The 13,725-nt window shown below is 43.7% G+C and overlaps 1 protein-coding gene across 3 annotated transcripts in view; it reads left to right on the top strand.

Annotated features, from left to right (window-relative positions):
- The window catches only part of LOC119518439 (BTG3 associated nuclear protein), a 153,709-nt gene that overhangs the window by 24,441 nt on the left and 115,543 nt on the right, over window positions 1-13,725 (top strand). For all 3 annotated transcript variants that reach the window (XM_037815575.1, XM_037815576.1, XM_037815577.1), the window contains 3 exons: window positions 1,737-1,873; window positions 6,413-6,504; window positions 9,082-9,281. In XM_037815575.1, the coding sequence (XP_037671503.1) occupies window positions 1,804-1,873; window positions 6,413-6,504; window positions 9,082-9,281 (362 nt within the window). In that variant the 5' untranslated portion in view covers window positions 1,737-1,803. The remainder of the gene's footprint in view (window positions 1-1,736; window positions 1,874-6,412; window positions 6,505-9,081; window positions 9,282-13,725) is intronic.

Here is a 13,725-nt window from a genome sequence, read left to right on the forward strand (position 1 = left end):
ATCGTGGTGTCTGTGGCGAATATGTACACACACACCAGTTCATACTTTCAGTTCAGATTTGGGACCACGGGCATTTGCTTCCCTTTGCATGTAGCCATTGCATAAATGCGACAACCATTTATATTCCTCATTTAGATTGAGTTTTATGTGTCAGTTTATATCAAGTACTCACTGTAACCGCTTTTTAAAGTGATGTCTCTCCAAGTCGTTTTGGTTATGTAAAGCTTGTTTCCTAGCAGATTCTTCAGGGAGAGTTTATGGAAATAATATTGTATAAGTATTACATGTTGATAAACGTTTGCTGTCTTTATACTAGAAAGTCATTTTGCCTGGGTATGAAATTCTTTATTCCTGTTTTTCTTTCCTTGATTAACTTAAATGCGATAATCTGTTTTCTTCTGTTATAGGCTCCTAATCTAACTTTCTTTCCATTTTAAGTTACCTGTTTTATTTTGCCTGAATGGTTGTCTGGATGTCTAAAGGAGATTTTATTTTTCCTTAAAGAATTTTTTTCTTTGTGTCTTGTTATTGGTTGTTCTAGGTTGATTTTTTTTCCCTGGGTTTGTGGTGCATGCTTTTAATAAGTAGCTCCAAAGATTTTGTTTGTTTTCTGGAGAGTTTTCTTGAATTATGGTTTTTAGTATTCTGTTTCATTGCTTTGGTTTTCTTCTTTAGGGCCTCCTTTAATGGGTATGTTGGATCTTCTTTGCCTGACGTCTGTGCTACTTTTTCTTGGGCCTTTTTCATTTCTTTTTTTTTTTTTTTTTAATTTCCTTATTTTTACATTGTGTTTTTCTTAAGGCCCTATCCTGTTTGCTCTTGAATTCCTTCTAGGTTAGTCTTTTAAATGATTTAACTGAAATGATTGGTTTCCAAAATTATCTTCTTTTATTTCTATTCTTTCCTAAGTTCTATTATCTCATTTCTAAGTTTTTCAAATGCCCATTTAAGTTGTTCTTTCATATCGTGTATCATTTCTTAATGTATTTTCGCTTGATTTGAAATATAAGGATATGTTTTTCATCGTTTTGGGAAATGTCTGTCTAGGTCTCTCGAGACCTAATCAAGATGTTCCAGCAGCAGGGAGAAAGTAACTGACTCTGTTCCAGACACTGTGCTGGGCTTGAGGGATGAGAAATGAAAGCAGAGATGGCCCCTGCTCCTGAAGGGTGTGTTTGGTGGCTGGGATGGGGACTTTTCCCAGGACCAAGGCCGCGTGTTGGGGCTGTAGTTGAGCCGAGCCCGGGAACTGCCTCGGTACCTGCCCCAGCGGGAGGAGCAGAAGCAGAGTGGGAGGGAGCCCACACAGGAGGCAGGTGTGGGACGTGGAGGCGGGCGGTGCACGGCACCTGGGATGCCGTGGAGATGGCAGGGGGCAGGTGGAGGACTAAGGTGGCTGCCGCAGGCAGGAGGGAAGCGCTGGAGACTTGGGGCTCGGGTGGTGTGTTCAAGCCCGGGTTGGAAGGTGACTTTGGAGTGGTAGGAGGAGTGGATTGGAAAGCGAGGCTCTCAGGTAGGGGCTGGTCTGGTGGTGAGGGAAAGAGGCCATGAGGATTGCATTTGAGCGGTTTCTTAACTCTCAGCGTGTGAGCCTTTTGGTGGTGTGGGGCAAGTCAGACCCTCTATTAGGGACACAGCGATCTGAATGTCCTCTCACGTCCGCGTGCTCGGTGTTCTCCTCATGTCTCGGGTCAGCTTGCTAACGCTCCTCTCCTGTTTCTGTTTCTGTTTAACAGGTGACTGAAGCCCAGTCAAGCTGTGACTTTCTTCTTGTCCTGATTGCCCACCATTGGACCATTCTGGATGATGTCGGAACAGGACCTGGCGGATGTGGTTCAGATTACAGTGGAGGATTTGAGTCCTGACCACCCAGGTACAGAGCTTTGGGACAGTAGGTGAAACATTGTTCTCTTTATTCTTCACAAAATCAAAAGCTGTTCCAATAGTTTTCTCTCCTTCAGATCAAGAAGCAGCAGAAGTGAGGCATGCTCTGTGTTGAAAATTCAGATCCCGCGGTCTCGGCCCCCGGCTTTCTCCTGCTCCTGAATCCTTTCCCCTGGGGGAGCCGCTGCTGGTCGGCCGTGGGGCCCCCAGCACTGTCCCTGTGGATGCCACTGCCCCCCGCCCCTCCAGTGTACGCACACGCAGTCTCTGCTTCCCTCCTGCCGCCACACGGCCCGTGCTGCTCCTCAACTCCCTTCCATCGACACCCCCTTGTAACTCGCTGTTGTGGTGTGTCGTGGAAATGTCTCCACGGTAGTGTAGATGAATCCACCTCATTCTTTTAACAACCACAGAGTGTCCACTGGCAGGTGTGCCCGCATCTACCTCAGCCAATAAGGGATCACCCATAAGCCCGCATCTTTCTTTTCTAAATGGGCCAGCAGTAAGGAAAGATCCTTGTGCATGTATCTTGGCAAGCGTTTTTGTAGGGTAAGTTCCCAGGAGTAGAATTTCTGTGTACATTTTTAGCTTTGTCAAGATAACTGACACATTTTCCAGAAACACTTTATTGATTTGTTCTTCCACCAACTGTGTGTGAGAACAGCTTTCTCCCGAAACTTTTGCTGTGACTGATAGTTTTTCTTTTGACGTAAAGGCCAAAGCCTACTTTGAAACCTTAACTAAATATTTGTTTTAAGGAGACCCTTTAGAAATGAAGCACTAAATTTCAGGAATGCTGTCTATCAAAATCCTTGTCTACACCTTTTATTTTAGAAAAAGATTTATGTGTTTCCTCCTTTTTTTAACCTCATGGTTTTATGTATTTCATATTTCTGTTAAGTTTAAAGTGACAAGTGCACAACTAAGTCACTGAACATTTTGGTTGCTTGGGTATTTTTTCTGAAACATTAGAATTGAAGTGCTAACTTTTTTTTTCCCACAGAAACGAGAATTTTCAGAAATCTCATAAGGAAGTATGGTGTCTATTTTGTATGATCTATTTGGTATGTTAATTGAAAAAACTCCACTAGCAAGTTAGTTGTGGTTTGAAAGGGGAGAGGATTATAAATATTTTGTAATTAAATGAGCAATCTTGAAGAAAATGAAAGCAATGTTTCAGGAATGCTATTCTTTAGTCAGGTTTTTCTCTTATGCTGCTTCTGATTTGTTTATAAGAAGCATGGTCATTTCAGGCAATGATTTTTTAAAAATCCATTAATGTTTGGTAGGCTGATGATAACTCCTTGAGAAAGCACACACTGCAGTGTTACAAGAGAAAAATGTTCCCATTATGTACATTTTAAGCATTTTTAGACCTATGAAAATTCTGATTGCTTCCTTCCCTAATTCTTTCTCTGTAAATTACAGTCAAAAAAGACTTAGAGAAATCATTTCTAATCTCAATATTGTTCCATCGCTGTTCTCGGAGTAACTGGAAACTGCAATTTATTGACTGTTTACTAGTAACCTCCTGTGTGAGAGGATCTTTGAGACTTGGAGACAATAAGGTGCAGTCTCTGACCCTAAGGAATTTGTACGCCCACAGCAAGCGCCCTGGTGCACACGTGACAACCATGCTGAGTTTAAGACTAAGATTATATTTCCTCATTTCCAAAATAGAAGCTTTTCAAAATTTTGAGGTCAAACAAATAGAAGAAATAAGAAACTTCCCATAATCCTGGAGATATATTTGCTTTTAAATTGTTGGCACCTGTGCCCTTTCAGGTTTTCTTATTTCCATTTAAGCACACACTTTTCAGGCTCTTCTCAGAAGTTATATTGACTTGACCTGTCTGGACCTATGCAAGTTTGCAATTTCCATCCGGCATTTCATTCTAGTTAATTATGATTGTTTTAAATTTAATACAGAGTTCTTTTGTCTAATTCTAAAAGCAATGCAGGCAAAATTATAAAATGTGATGCATGTGAAAAGTAGCAAAGTACCGAGAAGAATATAAATGTCACTTGCAGCCCCAGTCCCCGGAGGCCGTGACTGTTCGGATGCAGTGTGTGTGCCTCTGCCTTCCTACCACGGCCCGTTTCTTTTTGAGCATCTGTGTTGCTGCTTTGTTTATACCACCGAGGGGCCTCACGTTGCTAAGGGGCGTGGATCCTTATTTTCTGGTGAGAAGAAATGAGCTTTGTGATCCAGGGCAAGTCACTTATCCCTCTTCAGTGAACTGAAAGGTTAGAATAAGGAGTGCTGGGTGCCCTGGACTTCAGCAAGTTTTGATGAAGGTCCTGAGATCTGACTTTTGACAAACCACAGACTCTTAGAGTCATGGGTTTTGCCATCCCTGCTTTGACCTCACATCTTTCCTTTTATTAGATTAAATGAGAATTCATTTGGCAAACATTTATGAGGAGATGGTGGAGGTATTCCCTGCTGCTGGGGATTCACAATGTTTGATGACAAGGCCCTTGGGAAGCAGTGGGCCTCTTGTAACTTTTGACCCTTGGCTGGTTTCTGTAAGAAAGAGTTTTTGATAATTTATTGCCCTTGCTTGGGACTCTGGGAAAGGTTCATGTTAGATCGATGGGACTATTTAGAGTCTTAAAAATTTTAGAGTTTGGGGATGAATCATCTAGTATGCACAGGCTTGAAAGGGGTTGATACTCTTTAAAAACCGAGCTCTTATTTGGAATCTCAAAATATGGAACATGTTGGAGTGGGGCTGCTTTGACGGGGTGGGGCAGGCCTCAGAGGCCTGACTGTTGGACATTCTCCCTGGCTTGCCTGGCCCTCCCTTATGGATGCCAGAAAGACTTGCTCTACCCAAATGTGTATACAGCCTCCCGGGCCAGGTGCCGGGGGTGTGGTCAGCCCAGGCCAGGCTGGGCAGTGTTGCTGGCGTCGCAGGGCGAGCTGATGTGATCCCCGACTCCTCCAGGATCGGCTTCGGGGAGACAGGCGGGACCCCCAAAGTGCAGTTGTTCAGGGATTGGGGGCCCGGGAGGAGGCTTGATGGGGACGAGTGGGGACATGGTTGGATGGCACTGTCCGAGGCACCCCGTCTGCACCCTTGGAAGGGGGTACAATGACGTTCCAGGGGTGGACGTATGGGTTAGCTCTCAGTTGACAAACACCAGGTTTTTCATTTTTCTACTCCAGGCGCTATAGTAGGCCTCTTCTGTGCATGTGCACGGTCACACTGAGCATCTGTTTGTATTTTTTTTCTTATATACTCATTTCTGTAGAATAGATTCACAAACTGGTACTACTGTCAAAAAGAGAGATAAAGCTGTTGGCCTGGAGGGCTGTCCGTATGACTTTGCTGAGTGGTGAAGAAAGATTCAGACAGATGGACGGATCCATGTCTGTGTGCTGTATCTGCCTCTGTGTGACCGTAGTGGGAGCATGGAGAAAGAGGCTCAGAAAAAGACACCAAGCACTTAACCTTGTAAAATGGAAATAGATTCATGGTATAATGTTAAATAAGAAGTGTTGACTGAAATTTTATCTGTGATTGTAAATATGTAAATTTTTAGAATTTGGCAGTGTCCAGGGTAAAGGAGCAGGCCCTAATCAGGACACAGAGAGGACTGGGGCAGTTCTGGCCTTTGATTCTGTGGTTATTATTATTTTTTTAAAATTAATTTTATTAAGATATATTCACATACCACGCAGTCATACAAAACAAATTGTACATTCGATTGTTCACAGTACCATTACATAGTTGTACATTCATCACCAAAATCAATCCCTGACACCTCCATTACCACACACACAAAAATAGCAAGAATAATAATTAAAGTGAAAAAGAGCAATTAAAGTAAAAAAGAACACTAGATGCCTTTGTTTGTTTTTTCCTTCCCCCATTTTTCTACTCATTCTGTGGTTATTTTTAAGACTGTTTTATAGTCAAGTCCAGAGGAAAGAAAGGAGGCTGGGGCCTGGCTGCGGCAGGCCTTGTGTCTGGGCCGTTGCTTGTTCTCGGGGAAGCCAGGAGCGGCAGGTGGGAGTTGCCAATGGGTGGAGACCCTGGAATTCAGCTGCGTGTAGGAAGGGGTAGGTTTTGGCATGACCGAGCATGCTCAGTTTGAGAGTATTTTGATTCTCAACATCTAAGAAAATGTAAAAATCAGTGAGTAGTCTTGCTTTTGAAATGAGTTAGCCATCAGATGGGACTCTATTTTTAGGTTGGGAAGAAATCATTATTACTTGATTAGATTCTACCATACTGAAATCCAAACAGGGTAGCTTAATAGAGCATTGAACAGGGAACCTAGATTTGGTGTATTAGGATTGATTCATTGGCAGTTTTTCCTGGAATTAAGGAGGAATCCTATTTTCTGCCTGGCTGAGAATTTTAAATTTAAACCATAAAAAGGTAACATGAAATAAGTTGTGCCATTGAAAGATGTAACTTCAACTTGTGGGGACTGTTTACTGACTTAACCTGAGAGCTGTTCTGTGCCCTCTTTCATATTCAAAGGCAGATGTTTTGTCTCTGTCGTTGATTTTCAGCTGTATTGGAGAATCAGGTAGTGACAGATGAAGATGAGCCTGATTTGAAACGCCAGCGACTAGAAATCAATTGCCAGGATCCTTCTATAAAGGTAAGAAGCTTGTACTATTTCCAGTGCATCACGCCATGTCTTCCCCTGGAAAGGCGTGAGGATGGACGCTGTCTAGATGGTGCTGGCTGCCGTGTGACGCAGCTCTGCAGGGGCGGACCTGTGGGCTGTCGTGGGTGGAAGGGAAGTGGGAGTCAGTTAGGCTGATGTTTTCTACTAGTGATGAAGCACTTTTGTAGCTAACATCTAAGTCACCTACATTTTAAGGTTTACTAATGGGGTTCTTGGAAACCACTGACTCAATCAGTCATTCATTTTTGAATCCTTGAATTTACTTGTTTGGTTCTAGTGTTTGCATAGTCATAGAGATAAGTATCAGGAAATATGAGAAATTTAGGAAAGCAATACAAATGAAAATCAAAGTGACTTTTCATGTAATCACTCTATTCAGGGCATCCATTTAGAAATATTCAGTTCATTTTGTTAACAAGGAGAAGTAGTGGAAGTTTAAACGTGTGGGGTAATTTAAAAATACATTTCTGTTTCAGCCCAGCTGGACAGAAGGTGGCTGCATTATCATATTTTAAAATAAAATACTGTTAAAATTTTGTCACAAAAGATACATTTACTGTAAATAATTTATGTAGCAGCTTTCTCCGTTAATAACAATATAAAGATTCAGCCACAGTTCTGCTGTCGTAAAACAGGTACAGTTAAGTGTGCTGCGGGAAAAAACTTGCTTTTCAAATTGCCAGGAATTCTTTAAAGCATAGCTTTGAATGGTTTATGGTTAATATGTCTTGTATACAAAAGATTTATTTAAAATACTATTCCCTACTGCTTTCCTCCTGTGTTACTAATTTGTCTGGAAATTTTTATTAGTAAATAACGGTAATTTGCAACCAAACCCCAGTCAGAATCATTTCTAAATCAGAATTAAAATGATATGTTTTTACTATGTTTTAAAAGATAGTAGGGTTATAAGGGGTTTTATCTCAAGAATTCAGCCATCGATTATTGCTTTTCAAGACGAATTGTATTAGGTTGAACCTTGTGAAATTGCCTTTTTTAATAGGTCAGCGCATATGGTTCAATCTGATACCTATTGCCAGTTTTCCTCTCTCTTACCCACTGCTTTGTCGTTGATTGTTTGCACCGTTTCCGTGGAGAGTAGTCTGCAAATGAGACAGATTTAGGTCTGTTTCTTCAGCTTTTTGGTTTATACGTTAGTGGTCTTGAGAAGAGGCTTGTCAGGAGCCAGTGACTGCTTGAGACCAGGGTGGGTTGTTGGGCTCGCGCTTGGGTTTCACCTGCCGCGTGGCTGCTCCGTGCTGCCCTGTGTGTTAGGAAAGGGACCATGTCTTGAAACTCTTCCGTGGAAAATGCAGTGAGCAAGGACATCCGTTGTCTTGCTCTCCCGGGTCCTTACGTCAGCTGTGTGGTCCGATGCGTGCTATGGCTGTCATTTTGATCTTCCGTAGATCCTAGTCCCGTGGAAAAGGAGGGTGGACCCCTGACGGACGCTGCGGCGCAGCGGTTAGAGGGAAAAGCCTTCCAGTGCCAGCAGAGGCCCTCCTTTCCTCCCGTCCTGTGGGCTGAGGTCCGTGACCAGCCCGAGTGACCCACGGGGGCCCCCTCTGCCTTCCTGCTCCTCCTCGTGATGCGTCCTCTCTTGCGGTTCTACTTTAAGTCAAGGGCAGGGAAGGAGAGGGAAAGGACAAACACAAATTCTCCATCAGTTTCAGATGTTGAATCTCAAGTCAGGCTCCAGGCTCATCACTAAATTGAACTACTAGATGCTTCTTGAACTTGCTGCTAACCAGCACCCCAAGTCCCCCTGTCAACTAGTTTAGGGTATTTGTATTGCATAGTGGAATTATTACCTAATTAATGTTTGCATGAATGTATTCCTGTATCCCTGTTACCTGTGCCAGAAATGGGAAGTGTGGGCTGTTAAGAGATTTCCTGTCCGTTTTGTATTTTTGATGAGTTTCTGGGGCTTGGAGCAATGTGTCACTGCTTACTATGGTTAATTTTATTTAGTAATTGAGACAACTCAGCAATAAGAATCAAACATAAAAACCACTCTTTTCTTTACCTAGACCACTAGGTGGCAAACTCGCTGTTGAGAAAAATCCGAGGGAACCTCATGACCAAATTTCAAAACCAGATGATCTGTATGATCTAGTCACCTTTCCAAGGCAGTTGGTGGAGCGTGCACATGCACAGCCAGTGGTTTTCACGCTGTTTTGGTGTTAGACGTAATCTGTTTTCGTGGTTTGAAAGATTTGGCTAGTTTTGTTGTGTAAATTTACTGACTAATATAATAGCATAGTAAAGGTTACATACTTTTTTTATTATTTAGACTTCAGCGTAATTAAGAATTACAACCGCACATATAAGTAAAACCATGATTATATAGTCAAGTTCTAAATAAAATGTGTGACTTTGTTTACTCAGGTGTGTCTGGCTTATAACTAAAGAGCTAGTTAAATTTAAGTATTGTTCTATGGGAATAGATACAGTTGAAATTGGGAAATAGCTGTCAGGTGTTCCTTAGACTTTTTTCATTAAACTTGGAGATGCACTTTGTAAAGTTTTTCTTTTTTTCACTTTCAGTCATTCCTGTATTCCATTAACCAGACAATATGCTTGCGATTGGATAGCATTGAGGCCAAGCTGCAAGCTCTAGAGGCTGCTTGTAAATCGTTAGAAGAAAAACTGGATCTGGTCACGAACAAACAGCACAGCCCCATCCAAGTGCCCATGGTGGCCGGCTCCCCGCTCGGTGCTACGCAGACGTGCAACAAAGTGCGATGGTAAGGGTGGCCCCGGGGAGCTGCCTGCTTTTTTTAAAAAAAGGCTCTGAAGAAGCGTTTTCCCATCTTTCCCCAGGTTCACCAGCTGAGTAACTTGATTTGCTTAGACTTATTCCTGAGGGTATTTGCCTTAACGGGTTCATGGCGCTGATTTTAGATACACTGAATCCCAGCACGTGGCATGGTGCATGGAGGACTAGAATTCATTCTCACATTTTCCTTTTGGTGTAGATCAGGCTGATGATCTTCTCTTTGGAACTAACCCCCCTGCCCCAAATCTTTGAAGATTTGCTTTTCCTTTTTTCGACTGTATCAGGCTAGATTTTGGATATTTGTCTTCAAAGGTAGTTGTTCAGAATTTCACTTTAGTATATCAAACTTTTTACCCTAGTCTGCAGTTTACTTTTATGGCCCCCCTCCTTTCTTTTTTAAGATTTCGAGTCTAATCTTAGAGAGGGGGCAGTTGTTTATGTACCAACCAGACCCTGTGCCTTCTAAAGACCTTGCTACCTACTCAGAGCTGGACGGTGTGGGCCGTGGCGCCACATCAGCTGCTGCAGCCCCAGGCCTGGCAGAGCCCTGCTCTGGGGGTCCTGCAGCTTCGCCCACCCTTCCCCACGCCTGGCTGCAGAGATGTTGTGTCCATGGCACGCTCCGTCTTTGGGCTTGGGGAGGGTCTTAAGGGTTTTAAGTGAGTGCTTTTCTGTTATGGTCCTGCAGGATGGCTCCTGCCACCTGCCCTGTCTGTGAGGGGCACAGGGGACCCTGGGGTGGGAGCTGCAGCCAGCCTCGCTGCTGGGGGGTAGTGCGCAGGGGAGCGGAGGGCTCCTCTCCCGGCTGCCATGCAGGACCCTGCCCCAGTACCAGGACCACCACCCGTCCTGCACCCGGCCTGGCTGTCGGGGGCAGCCCTGGATTACACCTGCTGTCTTGCCGTAGTCAATGTTCTTTTCTTTGAATTTGAAGAGCATCCTGGTTTGTTTGACCTCCACCTGGTGGCGGTTGAGGGTGGGTCTCTCTGTTATCAGTGGGGAGTTGGGCTTTTTTGGTGATGTTTCTTTGGAATGGGGCCTTTTGCACAGTTTGGTTTTTCCCAGCAAACACTTGCCTTGCATTTTCCGTGTGCAGGGCTCCCCCAGGCTCCAGGGCAGTAGTGCCCAGCACTGTCGGAACCAGGGCCTTCTTTCCATAACTTTCTGCGATGTCCCTTATCCTAAACCACAGTGTTCAGAAAATATAATTTGTAATGTAATGCCCTAACTGTATCTAAAGGAGAAGTAAAAGGAAAGGAATGTAATAAAATAACCTGCCTGTCAACGTGAAAGTGGTTGGAGAAGATGATAACGGAAAGCAGAGATGGCTTCTTACTCGGTCACGGTGAACGGAGGGGGACTCAGACCCCACAGGGGGCTTTCCACTTGGCTGGTGGGATATTGCAAAATAATGAGCGATTCCTGATGAAATTTCAAATAAAGCAAAGTATAATATTTTCTAGACTTACAGGATAGTTGAATTCTTGGAAAATTCAAGTTACGTTAAAACTATGCAAAATATTTTGTGTATAAATGTAAGATCTAGACTCAGAACATCAGAAGTATGTTTTTCACTCAGATGAATGTCGGGATATTTGAAATTAGTCAAGGGAGACTCGTTTCGAACCATCCCTTGCAGTGAAGAGCACTCTGTGGCCTGTGCCCACTAATTTGAGTCTTGTCTCCTAAATGCGATGACCACACGCATCCTGCTGGGGTTTCAGAAGGCCCCTGGGCACTTCCAGTGAGAACCATTGCCCCTAGGGATGGCAGGAATGGTGGATGACGTGCTTCCCCGCCTCGAGAAGCTGGCGTATTCTGAGGGTGGTCCTCCCTGGTCATTTGTCACGTCTTCTCTTGGGTTTGTAAGAGGTGATTTCATGATTTGGAGAAACTGTTGTAAATATCTTTTGATTTGTATTCTGCTGCCAGGTCAGGTGAGAGTTTTCACCTCTGTTTATCCTGCTGATGAGGACGAATCCCCACAGTGCGCCTCCAGCTGTGGTTTGGAGCCTGTGACCCCCTAGCTCTTGGTGTTCCACCTGGGTGGGGAATGTGGCGTTTTGTGGGGGCTGAGGCCTCTGGGCCACCTGACTGTGCCTGGTCTGGAGCTCTGCTGGGGGGACCTTGCCCACATATCACATAGTCGTTTTGATCTTGGGTTGCAGCTTCCTCATCTTTCAAAAGAAGAAAAGCAACAGGGGCTTGGGTCTGCCCTAGGGCTCCCGGAGCTTCAGGGTCCTTACTTCTGGTTCTGGCAACACCCCTCACTAACGCAGGCTTGGCAAGAGGTGTCGGCACCGCTCCTGCCGAGTTGGTATGTCTGACTGCTGTGCCTGACTCCTTTGATTTTTTTTTTTTTAGTGCATTGTTTTTGTTGTGAACTTTAACATATATATACATAACAGTGATAACCTTCAAAGTATGACCCAGCAAGTAGTTAGAGAGCAAATTTCAAAGAATGCAATGTGTTACAGTTCCACAACTTCAGCTGTTTTCATCATTATAAAATATACATACAGAAAGGTGTTAACTTTTAATGTACAGCTCAAGAAGCGGTTATATAAGCAGTTTCAAAATTGTTATGGATTGAAGTTCCACAGTTTCAGTTCTTTCCTTATTTTGAAATACAGAGTATATACAGAAAGGTGTGAAGACTTTCAAAGCACAATTCAACGAGTAGCTATAGAGCAAATTTCAAAGAATGTTGTAGGTTACATTCCACTGTGTCATTTACCTCCTTCCAGCCATTCCAACACCCCAGCATCTAAAAAAATATTTATATAAAGTTTCAGTATTCATAGACTTTTGTTAAGTCTTGTCTTGTTTGTTGTTACCCCTTCCTCTCGTTTAATCTCTTTCTCTATCTTCGGGGGTCTAGGTGGTGAGCACCCTAACTTTTTGATACTGATATTGTCGACAGTATGGGGAAGGGGGCTGCATCTGATTGTTCTTCTTAAAGAGGCTGTTGCCTCTGGGTTTTAGGACTTCTCTGGCATAGGAACACTCTGGTGGATTTAAGTTTCTGAGAGATTAATTTAGTGAGCGAAACTTTTATGGAGTCTCAGGTAGGGACCTAGGTATTTGGGGACCACTTTTGGTAAGGGCGTGGTGTACTGTGGGCATTCGGATGACCAAATTAGTGTTTCCTGATTTAAATTGTATTGGTGAGATAAAATCAACCCATTCTAGAGTACACTTGTGTTTATTTATTGGGACGAGGTTATAAATATTGCTACTAACACCATTAGTTATAAAATTAGTTTAAAATTAATAGAAGGAAAAGTCATTCCATTTTCTCCCAGGCAGAGTTTTAAATGTATTTGAATGATTTTTGAAGAAGGTACTAACGTGGTATTTCTCTGAGTTCTAAAAATGAGAACTAAAAACTGCCAATAATTGAAAGCTGTCAAAAAGAAATGTGGGGGAGAAATAGAGACTAAGAACTTAATCCCAGTATGCTAATAAAAAAAATGTAGATCTAGATTAGAAGTCATTAGTTTTGTAAACACATATAAGTGAATGAGAGTTTTATGTCTTAAACATGGGCAGTGGAACATCTCCGGAAACACTTCAAGATTGGTTAGCATTCTGAGTAATAAGGAATGTCTATGAATAATTTATTTTGGGTCTCAGATATTTAAAATAAACTTTAGATTATCTTACATCCAAGCCACATGCTCTTGTGGTAAACAGTGTGTTGGAAAGTCTGGGTGTCATCTTGCAGGGCCTGTCCGTTCTGAGGAAGCCTCTGGAGAGAGGACGGGAGGTGCCGCCCACAGCTTGGGAGACGATGCTTATGGGTCAGAGGGGGCTGGTGCAGCTTCTCAGCTGTGGGGCGCCCCTAAATCCCACCTCTGTCCTTACCAGCTGTGGGATGTCCCCCCAAATGCCACCTCTGTCCTTTCTGCCATGGGACACCCCCTAAATCCCACCTCTATCTTTTTCAGCCATGGGACGTCCCCTAAATCCCAACTCTGTCCTTGTCAGCCATGGGATGCCCCCCCAAATCCCACCTCTGTCCTTCTCAGCCATGGACACCCCGCCTAAATCCTACCTCTGTCCTCAGCTGTGGACACCCCCTAAATCCCACCTCTGTCCTTCTCAGCCATAGACATCCCTCTAAATCCTACCTCTGTCCTCGTCAGCTGTGGACGCCCCCTAAATCCCACTTCTGTCTTTGTCAGCTGTGGGACATGGTGGTAAATCCCCACCCCCCTGCTCACCAAAGTCCACTCCGCTGGTTGGGAATTTCTGATTCAGATGGGCACGGTCCAGTCTGGGCTGCCCACTCAGAGGGTTTATTTATTCCTCTTAGTCCCTGCAACACAGAGGCAGGGGTGACTGCCAACCTCAGCAGGCATTTTGGATCCTGATCTTCCAATTCCATGCCTGAATGCGGCTTTTTAGTA

This window comes from Choloepus didactylus, chromosome 22 (genome assembly GCF_015220235.1).
Source record: "Choloepus didactylus isolate mChoDid1 chromosome 22, mChoDid1.pri, whole genome shotgun sequence".
In the NCBI taxonomy this organism is placed as follows: Eukaryota; Metazoa; Chordata; class Mammalia; order Pilosa; family Megalonychidae; genus Choloepus; species Choloepus didactylus.